Raw genomic sequence first — 17,616 nt, 5'->3', positions numbered from 1 at the left:
CCTCCAAATTCACAGATATCCAACCCATTGTGCTTAAAATGGCAATAAATACATTAAGGTTTGTGGTTGCAGGTAGAACGTTTTTTTAAAAACAAATATAAAGAATACTTTTCAATTCCCTCTATAACCATGAACAACTACAAATGTTTGTTTCAAGACGGGAACGATTTTAGTTCCAGGTATTTTCATTTTTTACAACAGTGAGATAAGTTCAATTCATTCTAAACATAACTGAGCTATTGTTGCGTTTTGGACTTCACAGTTTCAGCTGAGGCACCATAGGTTCTTGGTTACCCAGCAAAACAACAACAACAACAACAAGAGTAAACATAGAGTTTAAAACCAGACCAATCAAGTTTACAAATGTGAAAATTATTTTAGAACACAACACTAAATGCAATGGTATAAGCATTTTTGCCCATTTCAACAGAAACAAAACTTCCCATGTCTGCAGAAAATTGTTTATTGGACACAGTGAAATAACATTGGAAATGTGTTTGTTAGTTTTCTATTACTTTTTAACCTTTGCTCATAATATGTTGACATAAAGTGATCATAAAAGTCTTGAGACTTTCACGCTCAAAATAGGGCTGCTGAAAAAAGTCAGAATTCTGACTTTAATCATTCTAATTTCAAATTAATTTGAATTGAATTACTTAGCTTTCCTTTGGGACTAATAAAGCATTTTTGATTTAATTTAAATAAAAAAGGCATCTTTTAGAGGAAAAAAGAGATGACTTTATTGATTGATGACTTAGATATTAAGCCATTTTTTTTTCAGTTGCCCAAATCCTCTCTCGTGTAAATATCTTGGGTAAAAAGGTTTCATTTGAAAATATGCGCGGAAGCTGGCGTTAGATAAAAAAAAGTGTCTTGCTTGTTCATAACTCAAGGCGAAATCTACGTAAAAAAAAGAAAACGGCGATGCAGACTGAATGTTTATAGAGGAACAATCCTGCCATAACTAAGCATGCACACCGAAATACACAAATGATCAGTAAGTTACTAGATTAAAATACATTAAAGTACTAGATTGCTCCTCCAGTACGCCAATGCCCAAAGAATATTTTCGACGCAGTGACGCAACACTCCTCCTGAGCTCTCTGAGATCACGTGACGTGGAGTAGAGCCAAAATGGCCGCTGTTGTATTTTGACGTATATAATAGCTAGCTACTTTTCTTTTTGTTTGATTCTCGGTAGAAAATCTACCAAACCAGAGACGCTTTGAAAGATCCGCATCTCGCCATCTACCATATATCGGTGTCCTAGTTTTTACCTTGGCGACAATCAAGACTGACACCTACTCGTTGAACGTGTTAAACTATGCATATTCAGTGCTAATCGAAGCTAGCTAGCTAGCTGGCTCTGGCTGGCACTCCGAAGCAACTGAAAGTGAAATAGCTAGCTGGCTTAGCTGCCAGGATGGAGGAGTTGAGCGCAGACGAGGTAAGGTGACAATGGATGAATGCCCTTAATATATGCGGAGCGAAGCTTCACTACATTGATGTTGTTATTTTCAGTCCTAACATTTCGTCTCGCAAGCTTTTAGGAGTTGTAGAGCGAGCCTGGCTGCTACAAAAGGTAACAGAGGTGTTAGCTTAACGTCAAAGGAAGGAATCACTCGCTCAGTTGATTGATTCTACAGTTCTCTTATTAGGAAGACAGTTATGTCCGAGTTGAACAACTCGGCTCCTAACTTTTTTTTTTTAATTAAGTAAATTCATAATTGAAATATTATGTTGAAGAAATCAGTGGAGAGTCGTGTAACTGCCTGTGCCGTGTCATTTAGCAGGAGCACAGTGCTAACTGGTTAATGTTAGCTCACACGCTGTGCTTAACGGTGTTTTTTTTGTGTGTGATTTTTTTAATAAACTCAACGAAAGACTTATTTATACAGCTGGTCATTTTCACTTTTAACATGGATACTTTTTTAGTTTTAAGTTTGTGTTATGCCACTTCTTCTAACGGTAAAATGTCTTACTGCTGCTAGCGTTGACTTGCTAGCAGTGTTTGAGGAACGACTCAGCAGAAAGGGGCAAACAAACATAAAAACAGTGGACCACCATAGTAGTGTTGACGGGGCTGCTCCCTTTAGACCTCAGACAAAACACGCACCGCTTTTTCTAACCTTAGTTTACTATACAGAAAATATACTGTCATCCTTTTAGCTCCACGTTCTGACTCTGTTTACAATGTTGCGCATTTTAACTATTTTTAGGCTTAAACAATTATACAGAACTACATTGTTTGTAAATATCTTAAAGTATAGTAATAGTTTAATTCCAGTCCAACACAATCAGCCTCAGTTTACACAGTGGATGTCTGAAAAATATAGGTTTCCTACGTATAATTTCATCTGATAATTTTTCAAGTTTAGGTAAATTTGAAAAAAATGAAAACAATTGGAATGTATTTTTGCACCTTCCAGTAAGATAAAAACAAGATTAATACTAAATAAAATAAAAACTACCGAATTGTCAGTTTTAAATCTTCTGTAGGATTTGGTGCATGTTAAGTGCAAATATCTGCTGAAATGGTTTGGTTAAGGAGTCCTGCAGAACTTTAGGTTTTCTTCATCCTGAATTTCCTCATTGCCTAACCATTACCTTATAGTACCCACTGTCAAGAGGTTTGAAGTTAAAAAATTGATTATTGTCATTACTTAAAGGCCAAATGGCAAGGGCATTGCTCAGTTGCCCCACAACCTTGGGCATTTTGCCTATCTTATTACTCCCTTTATAACCACTTGATAAAAATAAAACCTTATCTCTTCAACTTCACATAGACATGCCTTACAATAATCATGAATAGGGAGTAATACTGTGTAATTAATCAGAAACTGCCTGAAAATATTTCAGCTGGCTGGATAGTTTTGTATATCTGCTTCACTTCCTCTGAATTTATCATTTTTATTTTTTATTAAAGATTCGCAGAAGGCGGCTGGCACGGCTGGCAGGAGGACCGACATCGCAACCCAGCACCCCCCTAAGCACCCCTCTCACATCCCCACAGAGAGAGACTCCACCTGGACCCCTCCCTGGCCCCTCAGGCGTCTCACCCCAACCTGTACCACCAGCTGCCTCTCAGTCATTGGGTCTCAATGTCCACAGTGGTACCCCTGCCACATCCCCTATGGGCACCTCTGGTAAGTAATCAAAGTTTATTGGTTATGGCTGCACTCTGGCATTTTATTCTGATGACTTTAACTGCCAGAAGTGTTTTGGGTTAAACATTATCATCTAACAGTTATATGTGTAGCACCATATTTTGTGAACTTTAGCTCAACCCTGTACTTATCTGTAATTAGCCTGGGTGATATATTTTCTGTAAACCACACAGGATAAAAACTTGTTGTCTGAGCAAGATTTCTGTAAGGAATCTTAATTATTGCAGCCTTTATATATTTGAGGGATAAAAATGAGAAAATTGAATAACAATAGGCTTGCTGTGATTACTTTATATGAGACATAAAGGGTAGACAAGGTAGGGCAGAGGGGAAATTTAGGCTTTTCTCTGTGTTTTGCACTACTATTGCTCATATGGACACATACATTTCCTGGCATTTTCTGGGTAGACATTGGTTGTGCTTTCTGCTACCTAAACCTGCTTGAAAGAGCCAATAATATCTCTTAATACACATTTCATTTTTACTTTTCTACTTGGCTATTGGCTAAGCTTCCAAGGGATGTAGCTTAAATGATTAAATAAATATTTTCAATATAATTCCAGCCTCCTAGCAACCATTAAATTTCTTTAGGGTAATTCTGACCTGTAATCATGTTGCACACAGAGCAGAGCTTAAAAGCAAAGTAGTAAACATGCGTGGTACTTGTGGTTTCAGAGTTGGTTAACTCTGGCAGCTACTTTGCTTTTCGTACCCTTACACTTTCAGTCTTTCCCAACTGATCAAGGATAGAATACTCCTGTCTTTCTCTGTCTTTCTTCGCCTCTTAGGCATATGGCTTTAAAAAAAATCTTCAGGCTGCTGACACACATTTTGTTTTGCCTCAGATGTTTAAATTTATAGTTAGGCCCAAAATTATTCATACCCCTGGAAGAATCATGTGAAGTAATCTGTAAAATGTTGTTTATGTTTTTGTTTTGATTGAAAAAAATTTACATTTCATGTTGGCGCAGCCAAGGGCCTAACCTCAGTCTGATAAAGAGTCTGTGGGGAAAGCTGAGGATTAGGGAAAACAGCAATGAGGCGTTCTGACCTCAAAGGCTTGGAGTTCACCACCAGAGGATATATTGTCAAAATACCACTGAAAACCTGCAATTATAAAAAGGAATTCATTGCCAACAAAGATTTTTTTTGGTTGATATAATAATAATAATAATAATTTTTGACACCCGTTTGCTTTTTCTGAATAAAATATAAATAAAGCTGAATTACTGTTGTCAAAACTAGTGCTCCTTCTACATTGTTCATTATCTTTTGAGAGATGCCGGCCTAATTTTCTGTCAGAAGTAAACTCATTGGTTGAATTCTGATTTTTAAAATGAAATATGGCAGATATATGAATAATTTTGAGCTTTTTTTTTTTTTTGACTAATGTTCCTGCAGGGGTGGCATATGGTAGTCAGAGCAGCGAAGGTGTAAGCTCCCTCTCCAGCTCCCCCTCCAACAGCCTTGAGACACAGTCTCAGAGTTTGTCTCGATCGCAGAGCATGGACATTGACCCTGCCTCCTGTGAAAAGAGGTAAAGTTTTTTTTTTATTATTGACGTTTGCTACAGTATTCCCGTAAGATACTGTTTGTTGTAAAAAAGTAGCTGTAAAAATGTTTTATTAATCATCTGGAAAAGAAATGTTGGGATAAACTAATTGGCTTAAAATGTTTGTAGGATATTCTCAAGCCTGCTGAGTTTTAACACATTCGGTCTTTTCTGCAGCATGTCCCAGGTGGATGTGGACTCAGGGATTGAGAACATGGAGGTGGAGGACAGTGATCGCAGGGAGAAGAGAAACTTAACTGAAAAGGTAAAGGGTTGTGTTAACCAAAAATCAGGCTTTAACATAACATTATTGTTTAGATCTTCAGATCAAACACGGTTGTTTACTTCTGACTAGGCTCTTTTTTTGTTTCACTTTCGGTAACTTTCATTCCTGGAAGCATATCTGTCACCTGATCAACCGGAGTGGTTCTAGTCAGTGAAAAGATTTTCTCTGCTTTTTCAGGAAACTTCTGCAAACTCTGATGTCTCTGAAGATCAGGCTCTGCACTTGATTTGTAAAATCCTCCGCGTATCGTGGAAGGAGCAGGACAGAGATGTCATCTTTCTCCCTTCACTAGCTGCAGATTTTCACCAGAACCCTAAAGATGGTATTTTTCTGAACTGTCTTTGTCTGCCATTACAACTGTAGTTATTTTATTGTAAATTAAAAACATTTACTTTTTATTTCTGCCTTAAATAAGTTGTTTGTTGCACTTTTGTGAATCTTGCAGTGTACTCTGACTTCAAAGACCTCATCAGCCAGATCCTGATGGAAGTCTTAATGATGTCATCCCAGTCAAATGTCCACAACCCGTTCGCCAGCTTGACCGCCACCTCTCAGCCCATTGCGGCAGCGAAATCCTCCGACCACCGGCTGACGCTGGTGCAGCCCTCTAGCCAAGGCGGCAGCCCGATGGGCCCCAGTGCTGGGTCTTTTGGAGCCAGCTCTTTGTCCAGGTAAATACCCAGACTCACAGTTTTTTGCACATGAACTGTGTATATTTCAGAAACGCAAGTAGATTGCTGATTTTTTAAACATTTTTTTATCATGAAGTTCCTTTGTGGATTTTCTTGTCATTTTTTTCTGCCCTGGTTTCATTGTCAACAGACCCTTTTTGCCAATGATGATCTTGTTATCAATGCTATCCACAGTTTGTATGGGTGCGATAGTCCTCATCCAATGGCGTTGAATGCAGCAGAGAGGACTTGCCCGTCTCTCTCTACCCCTGCTGCACCTGCTCCACCCTCTACGCCACAGTTTGTAGTTCCCCCCAGCCCACCTGCCACCGCCGGTACCAGGCACACCCTCAATCCGTCATCTACCCCCATGCCCATCTCTCAGAGATATCGACCCTACTCTGTCACCACTCCCTGGGTGGCTTCTACTCCCTTGAGCCCAGTTTACAGAGGATATAGTTTCCCTGGTCTTTCTCCCAGCCCAGCTGTGCCCTCCGTTCCTCCAAACACCCCGGTTCCGGCAACGCCCCAGTCCCTTCTTTTGAGCTCGCCCAGCTCAGGCATTCATCCCCCTTCCCCACCCCTTCCCGTGGTGCCTCCTTCTCCCAGACTGAGTTCTCGACAGGCTGCCTTTGCTGCCAGGATCCCATCATCTAGGTATCTCATCTGTCATTTGTATGTGTGTTTGGCATGATCTATTTAATAAACACATAAAAAACAAACAAAAACATTTTTGTGAATCCCACAGTTTTATGTTAGGCATGGCGTGTGTTAATCTATAAGTTGGGCCGATTTTCTTTTCTCTTTTCTCAGCCTGTTTTGTTACTTTTCACTCAGACAAATCTCTTGATTGTTTTAGCTGAAGATTTTGACTACTGGTATACAACAACTTAGAGATTTATTGGTCACTAATGGCAAAGAGCTAGATAATAAAAGTTACTGGGTCCAGCAAGCAAATGTTGTGCTAAAAATGTTGGGTCCATTGTCATTACACACACATTCCATTTTTAATTTTAATGCAATCATTTGTAAATATAGACTGCACAAACTGCTTGTTCAGAGTGAGGCAGACATAAAATCAGACAGGAGTTTAATGCAGTAAGGGTTCCTGATCGTTTTGCATATAAATTCTATCTGACTCTTGGAATTGGATCTGATAAATCCATTTCTAAATGTGTCTAAAGTTTTTAAGTGGGATCTAGCTAAAGTGTCCTTGTCTCACTATAGTAGATCGTGTCCTGGCTTCTGGGGGTAGCTGTCTTATTGTTTTAAAGCCGCACTTTGAAAAACTTAAATATTTAAAAATATTACAAGTACACACCCATAGTAGGGCTTACAAAGCTGTACTGTTGTCTTTGTCCCACTTTCCTCCATGTCTTTTAGTAATTACCATTCCAAATTATTATTTTTTTTCTCTCTTCCTGTCCATACATTCTTTCTTTCACCTCTTCCCTTTTCTCATCCTGTCAGCCCCTTGTCGTTCCTGTTTTTTGCCCTTTCTGACATGTCTCAAGACAGCAGTGATGAAGAGTCTGAGGAGGAGGAGGAGGATTTTGCACAGGTTCAGTTTGGGTCCAGGTACACCAATGCTCGGTGTGTGTTGATGCGTGTGTGCGCACGCTTGCACATGGATGTGCTTACTGCATGGTCCATCCAGCGGCTCCAGCAGGTTTACCACTAGGGTTGTGCAAATATATGAGTCAGAACAGAGAAACTGATGGACGTCCAGCTGTTGGATGGTTTATTAAATGTTTCTTTATATGTAGGTGGTGAGTATAAAGATAAAGAACATCTCGGGTGGGATTAGATGGAAAACCTTTTTCTGATTTTGACATTTTTGTGGCTTATTGTGCCATTTTACTTTGTTGTATCTTTGGCTAATAGATTTAAATAGTTTGTCAGTAACAGTTAGCATCCCTGTACTGCTAACATTTGTCCTTAGGTTTTACACATTATAACCTGACAAAGCTGTGTTGTTTTAGAGTATTATCATACATTATATTTGAGAGCAGTGGTGATTTATTGATGCATTGCATGTTTATAACCAAGTTTTGTGTAATACATACTGGGCTTTGAAACCACTCGTACCGTGTTGCAGCTGACCACTAACAGCAGTTTGAGCTTTTATCTCTACATTGTTTTGGTAAATGAAATGAAATGACATGAGACTCGGATAAAGGTGAGTTTTGCCTGCAAGGACTTGCTGCAAACAATTTAATTATTTGAACTCTTCTAAGCCCTTTTTGTCCCCCTTTGACACCCTGGTGAGACTTGCGATGCTATTTAATAAGCTTGTTTCCTTGCAGGATCCTTCAGAGTTTTGCGTTTGTTGAAATTATGGTTTGATGTGATGGAACTTCTCCCGAACACAGCAGGGTTTTCTTCTGTTCTCTAACAATCCTCTCTCTGTATTTCATGTGTCTGTTTTTAGTCTGGGTGCCTGTGGAGGGGGGATGTCATGCGATTCAGCCAGCGACCGTTTCACCATTGAAGCATGCAAAGAGACAGAGATGCTGAACTACCTCATTGAGCGTTTTGACAGTGTTGGCATGGAGGAGAGGAAAGCTCCCAAGGTGGGCAACTGTCTGCAAGAGGAGATTTCTTGTATTTGTGTCTTTATCTCCAGATAAATAAGAAAACTGACTTAAGAGGATGAATTAAAACATTGTTAATTTCTGGATCTTTTTCATGAATAAGTGTGACTTAATGACTGACGCTAAAGTCTTCTTTCTGATAAGCTCCAGTCTTGTTCAAAGAACATTATTACATTATTATCTTGATCTGATTCTGTGAAAGCCATCTTCTCGTTCCCATTTTAAAACCAGGAAAATATTTTATCTTGTTTATTTTTCCAGATGTGCAGCCAACCAAATGTCAGCCAGCTTCTCAGCAACATTCGCTCTCAGTGTATCTCCCATGTTGCCCTTGTCCTGCAGGGGGCTCTGACTCAGCCTCGGTGAGTGGAACCATTCACTTTTTTCCTCTTCAGCTATTTATTTTGTCTCCATAGCAACTACTCTTTCTCCTTGCATCCAGAGAAGGTTAATTATCTTTTGTCTCCTCTAACTGCGCGTAGGAGCCCCCTCCAACAGTCTCTGCTGGTACCTTACATGCTGTGTCGGAACCTTCCGTATGGCTTTATTCAGGAGCTGGTGCGCATCACCCACCAGGAAGAGGAAGTGTTCAAACAGGTGGGGAGCACGGCCTTCTATGTTCAGTGACCAGCTTGCCATTTTATTTCAGACACTCGGGCAGAATCACGAGTTATAGTTTTACCGTGTTACCTCTGAATACAAATTTAATCGGTTCCAATATGCCATTTATATCTAAAACATATTTTTTGACACTGTTGACAGTGTTGAGTGACTTTAGTTGCTAAACTGTAACGCTGATGGAAGAGTCTGAGATTAATGATATATATCGGTGTGATTCCACTGCGTTTTAATCGCAGACTGGACTCTTCTGTTGCTGTGTATGTTGACTCTTCTCAGTCTTCTACTAGAGTTTGAATGTTGCGCTTGCAAGCAATAACAAGTATTTCTGCTGTATAGCTTAAAGGGGCTCTATTTCACCTCCAAAGTTTCATAATATTTTCAAACCAGCAACTGTATTTTATCTAAGTCCGTAATGACGCAAGCTGAGAGGAAAGTCGGCTCACCACAATACCACATTTTGTGTTTTACATTTAAATGACCAATACCGAATGATTTCATTCTGTTTCATAGTTTGACTTCATATTTATAAATGTAAATAATAAGAGAATCTTCTGAACGTCTCTGAAGCCAACAACAGAAACTAAAAGTTGTACTACTAATTAACACCAGCATTTCCAAACATGTCTTCCAGATCTTCATTCCCATTCTCCATGGGCTCGCTCTGGCAGTGAAAGAATGTTCCTTTGACAGCGACAACTTTAAATTCCCCCTCATGGTAAGAAGCCTGCAGAGCGGAAAGGGAGAAATATCATAATTGTAAGACTTAGAAAGTACAATTGGCAGCAAAGAGAGAAGAAGCCACAAAATAACCTGACTGACAGCTTTCCTACTTGACAGATCCTTTTATTTCATCTAGATGAAATAATAAAATGTTGACGTTTACTGTCAGATGACAAATACTTAATGCTAAAGTTGTTTAATATTTCTTTTTACGTTTTAAGAAGTCAAAGATTGTTTATTTTTTACAGGCATTAGCTGAGCTTTGTGAAATTAAGTTTGGAAAGACTCATCCCGTGTGCAACTTGGTGAGTACAAGTATGATTTTCAGAACTATGAGAGAGATTTTGTTTTGTTTATGAACATTTAATTAACTACAAATGTTTTTTCTATTGCAATTAAATACGGAGAAGTAATTTTAAACTCTCCTTTGATACTTTTTTTCCTATGGCTAAAGTTATCAAGTTATTTTTTAAATGAAAAATATAAGTGAAAAATGCAAATCAATTTAAGTTTTGGTTCTTGGTTTTTAATTTTATACTTTTTTGTTTATTAACCCACAGTGCACAATTAAATACTCTAAAGATAATTACTACTACTACTACTACTAATAATAATAATGATATTTAATGGTTTATTCTGGGTTGTTAAGTTACCCAGAAACTCTGGGTTGGAAAATGCCCAGTTTGTTGTTTATTATTTAGTGTAACATGTAAATCTGTCAATCTTCTTCTTCTGTTTAGGCAACATCACTTCCTCTGTGGTGTCCCAAACCTCTGAGCCCTGGTTGTGGCAGAGAAATTCAGAGACTATCCTACCTTGGGGCGTTCTTTAGCCTTTCAGTATTTGCAGAGGATGATGTAAGTTGCACGTTCAACTTGTATAATTTCACCGCAATATATAAAAAGTCTAACAATCGTAATATCACTGTAATCAACATCCTTCCTGCGAAGACAGAATAAATATTTGATATTTATGTACCTTGCACTGAGGCTCGGATGTTTGTAATATATATGTTTTTTTTGCCATCATTTCCTAAAACCTTTGGGACTTTGAACAAAAATTGCTTGTTCTCTTGTTTAGACCAAAGTAGGGGACAAGTATTTCTCTGGCCCAGCCATCACCATGGAGAACACCCGAGTTGTCAGTCAGTCGTTGCAGCACTATCTGGAGTCAGCAAGGGTGAGTCTTCACATGTTCTTGTTTAATTTATTGTTTTTTACTTTTATTTAACTTAATCTCTTATCATAATAATTTATTTCCTTTATCAGGGTGACCTTTTCAAAGTTCTCCATAATATTCTGCTGAACGGAGAAACGCGCGAGTTAGCTCTCAACTACATGGCAGCTCTAGTCAACTACAATGTGAAGAAAGCTCAGATGCAGGTATGTAGCGCACACATCCTTTATTCATACAACAGCAGCTTGAACATGATATTTGAGTTTCGGATTTGTGTCAAAAGAAAAATAAACTGCAAAGATAAAGTTTGCACCCGTAACATGCCTCTAAGTAAAACTCTGGTTTTGACAAGTTTTGTTTTTCGAGCGACATTTTTTTTTTGTCTCTCTCTTTGTCTCAGACTGATGACAAGCTGGTTTCGACAGATGGCTTCATGCTCAACTTCTTATGGGTGCTGCAGCAGCTGAGCATGAAGATAAAACTGGAGACAGTGGACCCATACTACATTTTCCATCCACGGTGTCGCCTTGTTGTCAGCCTGGAGGAGACTCGTCTTAAAGCCACCATGGAGGAGCTAAAAAGCTGGATGGCTGAGCTGCGTAAGTAGAGAAAAAGGAAAAATACTTTCAGAGTGGATTGTCAAACCCCAAAGTAAATAAAAATAAATACAACCTTTTGTTTTTTATTTAGGATGCAGAGATTATTCCTTTGACTAAAATAGAATCTATATAAGTATAATGTTTTTGTTTTTTTTCTTGTCTGTGTGAACATCATCAGATGAGGATCCCTCAAAGTTCTCAGAGCCCAAGTTTCCCACCGAGTGTTTTTTCTTGACACTTCACACTCATCACTTGTCCATCCTGCCAAGCTGTCGGCGCTACATCCGCAGATTGCGCGCCATCCGTGAACTCAACAGGTAGTTTGTACACGGCGAACGGTTATAACCTTATTCATCTAGTGAGTTATTTATAACCTTGTTTCACATTTTAGGACTGTAGAGGAGCTGAAAAACAGTGAGAGCCAATGGAAAGACTCTCCCTTGGCCAGTCGGCACAGAGAAATGCTGAAACGATGTAAAACCCAGCTCAAGGTCAGTCCTGGTAGTTTCTCTTACCGTCTGTCTGCTATATATTGATCCAATCCTCGGGACCAGCTTAAAGGCACAGACACACCAGGATTGTCTGCTGTCAGAATTGACCCCGTTTGGACACTCGTACTTGTTCTTTGTGCTGAAAAGCTGAAAACCAAGCGATTATGCAAGGGAACGTATTTCCTGAGACATGATGCTTATCATGTGTGACTGTCCTGTCAGAAACTGGTGCGAGCCAAAGCGTGCGCTGACGTGGGCCTTCTGGATGAGAACCAGCTGCGCAGATGTCTGCAGTTTTACAGCACAGTCATTCAGCTCATACTTCGCATGGTGGACCAGGCCTACCCCAAGTGAGTCGGCATACCACGGACTGACCATGCTACTGTTTGTCGAAATGCTAACAGAAAAAGAACAACTGTTTTTATGTTGTTGTTTTTTTTCTGTCGGTCATGCCATTCTTCAAAAATAAACATTATGCCACAAAATGTTCTCCTTTTTTCAGCATTACCCTTCCTTTGAACCCTGAGATTCCCAAAAGCTTTGCTGCTCTGCCGGAGTTTTATGTTGAAGACGTGGCAGAGTTTCTGCTTTTTGTTGTGCAGTAAGTCCTTCACATGTTTAAGACATAATAAAATTGGATGAAATAATTTTATTTCCATTGCAAAGTTTTATTTCACCTGTATGAATAATTTGCATTTTTCAGCACATAGTACTTCAGAGAATTCCCTTCTTTACTACCTCTTTATTCCTTGCAGGTACTCTCCCCAGGTTCTATATGAGCCGTGTGTCCAGGATGTTGTCACCTTCTTGGTAGTGTTCATCTGCAGTCAGCACTACATCCGGAACCCCTACCTTATAGCCAAGTTGGTGGAAGTGCTGTTTGTCACCAACCCTGCTGTACAGCCTCGCACTCAGAGATTCTCTGAAATGATGGAGAACCACCCGTTGTCCATCAAACACCTGGTCCCTGCTCTCATGAAGTTTTACACTGGTGGGTCTGCTTTTGACTGTAGAGTTTCCCCTTTTTTGTGCTTCTATATTTAGTGTGGTGACTAAACCTAGTAGTGCAATATCTGTATCTGTTTACAGTGATGGCAGCATACACGTTTAGGTTATCATGAAAATGGACTGAGTTGATTTCTGACTTTTCTATCTATAGATTTTAATTTATTCATATTTCTCTTCATTAGTCAATATATCAGCTTTGAAAATATTTTAATCAACCTTTTCACTTAGAACAATGGTTAAATGTTTATGTTTGTAACATAGGTGATAGTTTAGTTTTACCAAAGGTTTTGCTGCTTAGCTGGACTCTACATTTTCTGTTTGATGTACTTGTCAACTCTGAGTTTTGACATTCCAGCAGGTCGACAACCCTAAACAACCACTTCTAAAACTGAATGAGTTTTTTTTTTCCATTTTAATTACAAAATTCAACTTTATTTCTCTTTTGAACTACTCCATTGTGGATTATTTATTTCTAATTTGTGAGCTTAAATGTTAAAAACAGAGTTGTGTCACAATATTTAGTCAACTGAGTCGTGTGTACTTTTAAGTGTACTTTTAAAAAAAATGTAACTTAAGTCCAGGTTTTGTACAAATATAGATGTTCCTCTTTAGTATTTCACTAAATCGTTGCATTTTTCTCTTTAGACGTTGAGCACACTGGTGCTACCAGCGAGTTCTACGATAAGTTCACTATACGGTACCATATCAGTACCATCTTCAAGAGTCTCTGGCAGAACATTGCCCACCATGGCACCTTCATGGAGGAGTTCAAGTGAGTTTGTCGATTACAAAAATTGATACGTGATTAAAAATAAACAGTTGACGCTTAATTCTGAGACATTTTGGGTGTTTCCAACCTGATTTGAGCTTGTATCTCGTCTCATCTCCCCCAGCTCTGGCAAGCAGTTTGTGCGCTACATCAACATGCTGATTAACGACACCACCTTCTTGTTAGACGAGAGCCTTGAGTCCCTGAAGCGCATCCATGAAGTTCAGGAAGAGATGAAGAATAAGGAGCAGTGGGATCAGCTGCCCAGAGTCTGCTCTACTTTATTATTATTTTTTTAATCAAGAACTCCCTGCTGTGTTGCAGTAATATTGATGGATTTTTTTCGTACATGTTTATTCTGAGTTTCAAAACATGGCAACAGATATGTTAAGGCACAGTTTATTCGACCAGTTTTTTTTTTCTTCTTCTTCTTCTTCAAACTTCCAGGAGCAGCAGCAGAGCCGCCAGTCCCAGCTGACTCAGGACGAGCGAGTGTCTCGCTCTTATCTGGCGCTGGCTACAGAAACGGTTGAAATGTTCCACATCCTAACCAAGCAGGTTCAGAAGCCTTTCCTCAGGCCTGTGAGTGTTGCTGCTTCCTCTGCACGTTCTACAAGATTCACTCCATGTATTAAGTGAAGCTATTTCCATAATAAGAAACTAATTGTTCACATAAAGTCGAAATTATGAGCCTGACTTGGTGGTCTCAAACCAGACAATATTTCTGAGCCCGTCCTCTTTTCTCCACACAGGAGCTCGGACCTCGTTTAGCTGCTATGCTGAACTTTAACCTTCAGCAGCTCTGTGGGCCCAAGTGCCGGGACCTGAAGGTGGAGAACCCAGAGAAATATGGCTTTGAGCCCAAAAAGCTCTTGGACCAGCTGACAGACATCTACCTTCAACTGGATTGCGCCCGCTTTGCTAAAGCGATTGCAGATGACCAGGTTGGCACTGACTGCATTAAAGATTTTGAATCAGAGACTAAATTTATAGTGTTTTATTTGGAAATATTTCTATTGAAAATGTTTACCCTTATACCTGGTAAAGTGGTGGCCCTGCAATTGCTTTTCCTCTTTCACAATGTCATTAACATACTGTTGTGGATCTTTGTTTTCTTCGCAGCGATCATACAGCCGGGAGCTTTTTGAGGAGGTTATTTCCAAGATGAGAAAGGCTGGTATTAAGTCCTCTATTGCCATTGAGAAATTCAAGCTGCTATCTGAGAAGGTGGAAGAAATAGTCGCCAAGAACTCCCAGTCAGAGATGGACTACAGCGACGCACCTGATGAGTTCAAAGGTTCTTTTCTCCAATCAGCAAAGCTAATATTTGGGAGTTTAGTAACTGTTACAAAGCAAAATCAGTACTTTATTCTCAGTCTTCTGCATTTTGCACATATTCTACAATTATTTCCCTGCAATAAAGAATAAAGTCTGTTTGAACAGATAATATAACGTGGATTATATAACTGAAGTTATAAATCCCTACTTCTAAACTGACTCCACCCAAAGAACCACAAATCAAGTTTTATAAGTATTATCTACTTAGGAATTTTAAAAATATTTAAGGATATAAACAAGACAGTTGTAAACTTTGTAAAAAAAAATATTATAGAATCAACCCGAAAGATGAATTCTTGATGTTTCAAGGCATCGATACATAAGTAAATGAAGCACAAATTTTGTTTTTCTTTTTCCAATGTCAAATCTGAGTTGTTCATAAGCAATACATCGTAATATGTAAATGCGGAGTCAGAACTCTGGAATCCATATTCAGTGCATAAATGAACCTTTGCCCTCAGGGGAAACAGCCGCTTCGGTGTGACCCCCAGGTCAGTGTAGATAGAGAGGGTCTTCATTGAATTCCAGACATTCGCTGCAGGTTTTGGCAGCTCATACGGATCATATAGACAGCTTAGAGCAAAGCTATCCTGTAACCACAGACTTAATATAATCCACAAAGAGAATGCGGTCTGCATACCAGCTTTGATTCCCAGATATGCCAGCCAGCCCACCACAGTTGATGGGAGTGTGTCATCCAGGACTCGGGCGTAACAGCTGTGTGTGTCGTTACAATGTTGCACGCCTGGTTTTTATTTTTGTAACCTACAGGATTCATATAAACAACTCTGACATTTCAATATATAAGGGGCACTCTTAAGTTTTTATTGGGTATTTGGTTCATTTGTTTTCTTAGGTGAACTAATATTACTATCGGTGCACCTGTTCAGCTGTTTAGGATGGATTTTTTGGGGTAATTCGCACTCTGTTTTTGAAAACATGCATTGTTTTTATACTGAGCTTTTTTTTTTTGGTTAAAACTTTGTTTTTGAGAACCGACAACCTGCCTGGTTCTAAACTCCATGCACAGTTTGAACTGGTGAACAAATTTGAAGGCTATGTGGTGGAAACAAACTAAAAGGCTCTAAACTTTAGAATGAAAAATGTATCAATTTTATGTTGCATTTCAGAATTAAAAAAATATATAATTAAAAAAAGTTTACTATATTTTTCTCCTAATCTTATCTTGCATATATATATATATTACCTTAGACCCTCTGATGGACACTCTGATGACTGACCCGGTGATGCTGCCCTCTGGGAACATTATGGACAGATCCATCATCTTGCGCCACCTGCTGAACTCCCCCACTGATCCCTTCAACAGGCAGCCCCTCACAGAGAGCATGCTGGAGTCAGGTAACATCATTATGATGGATCTTTATTGAATGACCAAGAATAGTAAAAAGTTCTCAAACATTGAAAGAAACAACTTTTACGTTTTTTCAAATTTGTTGACTTGAAGTGTTTGTTTTTGTTTGTGTTTTTTTACTCCTGCAGTGCCTGAGCTGAAGGAGAGAATCCATGCCTGGATGAGGGAGAAACAGGGCGCTCGGCCTTTCTAACAAACCCTTTGTTGGTGTCTGGCTGCGTTACTGATTTGAAGGGATCTTTCCAAATCATCTGAATTTAATGTCACTACTACCAATGAGAACAACATTTTGAGTGGAGGGGAAAAAAAGGATACCTGATTGGATTTTTATTTGCATTTATCCTTTTTGTCTCAAACCATTATCATGGTTCTAAAAGCAAAACATAATAAAGTTAAAACTTTTGAGTTTGTCTCTTGAGTTTGTGTGAATTATATCAAATGATAATTAACAGTTGCTGGTTTATGTATTACAATTTAGCAGAAATCCATTTGCAAAAAGCTCATTGATCATCTTTACAGTGGTTGCTCTGTTTTTTTTTTTTAAACCATCTTGGTTTATAAAAATCTCGAGTGAGAGCAGAGCCAAGTAGAGTGCGAATATTGGTAAACGTGTTTGTGTTCTTCAGCTCATGTTTGTGCTTATGGATGACAAGTGGAACCATAAAGGATGTAGGCTAATGTAATTTAATTTTCAAAGGAAATGTTATTTCAGTCTTTGAACGTAATAAGCAGGAACTTCAGAAGAAAAAAAACTGTTATATTTTGCTGCTGACTTCATTAATCTGATTTACTTGTATGTGTTCTGGATCTGAAGATAAAAGCCTCATTGTCACCTCAAGGTCAAGTATCTGTGTTATAGAAGAGGTTGGGGAGCGAGGGAAGAGACAAATATGAAAAAAAACTACCAGAAACAAAGCTCCTTATGGATAGGCAATTATTTTATGTTACTTTAAATTTCATGTAAAAGCCATTTCAGCTCTTTAAAAGCTCTGAAAGTATTTCCTTTAACAGGAAAGCTCCATGCAAGTCTATGATAAACATGTCTCCTATATAATTCCTGCATATCTACGAGCTTTGAAGGTCTTTGGCAGCAGCTCTTGGTGGTACATTTAGAAATTGAAAATTGTCCAAACAATTGACAGAGACTGGACAGTTTTGAGACTTGTACAGTATTTACAGGCACTTTTTCTGTGCAAGTCCTGACAATGTAGTACAAATTTTGGAATCTCTTTCCTTAACATTAATGATTTTT

The 17,616-nt window shown here is 38.8% G+C and overlaps 1 protein-coding gene across 2 annotated transcripts; it reads left to right on the top strand.

Moving 5' to 3' along the window:
• Window positions 1-1,126: 1,126 nt before the first annotated feature.
• ube4b (ubiquitination factor E4B) lies at window positions 1,127-16,774 on the top strand. 2 transcript variants are annotated; one of them, XM_023336402.1, is made up of 29 exons: window positions 1,127-1,447; window positions 2,927-3,146; window positions 4,569-4,704; window positions 4,897-4,984; window positions 5,183-5,327; window positions 5,451-5,676; window positions 5,872-6,333; window positions 7,147-7,254; window positions 8,108-8,249; window positions 8,532-8,632; window positions 8,753-8,867; window positions 9,523-9,606; window positions 9,860-9,916; window positions 10,352-10,468; window positions 10,692-10,790; window positions 10,880-10,993; window positions 11,188-11,386; window positions 11,565-11,703; window positions 11,778-11,877; window positions 12,100-12,227; window positions 12,380-12,478; window positions 12,633-12,868; window positions 13,531-13,657; window positions 13,779-13,923; window positions 14,102-14,236; window positions 14,407-14,598; window positions 14,777-14,951; window positions 16,205-16,351; window positions 16,493-16,774. In XM_023336402.1, the coding sequence occupies exons 1-29, from the start codon at window positions 1,424-1,426 to the stop codon at window positions 16,555-16,557; spliced, it is 4,125 nt and encodes a 1,374-aa protein (XP_023192170.1). In that variant the 5' UTR covers window positions 1,127-1,423; the 3' UTR covers window positions 16,558-16,774. The 2 variants fall into 2 exon arrangements, with proteins under 2 accessions (XP_023192170.1, XP_005808269.1); XM_005808212.3 differs by lacking the exons at window positions 5,872-6,333; window positions 7,147-7,254 and having other exon boundaries at window positions 16,493-16,722.
• The last annotated feature ends 842 nt before the right edge of the window (window positions 16,775-17,616 follow it).

Source organism: Xiphophorus maculatus, chromosome 1 (assembly GCF_002775205.1).
Source record: "Xiphophorus maculatus strain JP 163 A chromosome 1, X_maculatus-5.0-male, whole genome shotgun sequence".
In the NCBI taxonomy this organism is placed as follows: Eukaryota; Metazoa; Chordata; class Actinopteri; order Cyprinodontiformes; family Poeciliidae; genus Xiphophorus; species Xiphophorus maculatus.
This window is presented reverse-complemented; position numbering and strand designations above follow the sequence as displayed.

Excerpts from the sequence above, each read along its gene's own strand:
- ube4b (XM_023336402.1), top strand. The coding sequence starts at position 1,424 with ATGGAGGAGTTGAGCGCAGACGAG. Across the intron at positions 8,250-8,531 it reads AGGAGAGGAAAGCTCCCAAG|ATGTGCAGCCAACCAAATGT; the intron begins GTGGGCAACTGT and ends TTATTTTTCCAG. Across the intron at positions 16,352-16,492 it reads AGAGAGCATGCTGGAGTCAG|TGCCTGAGCTGAAGGAGAGA; the intron begins GTAACATCATTA and ends TTACTCCTGCAG.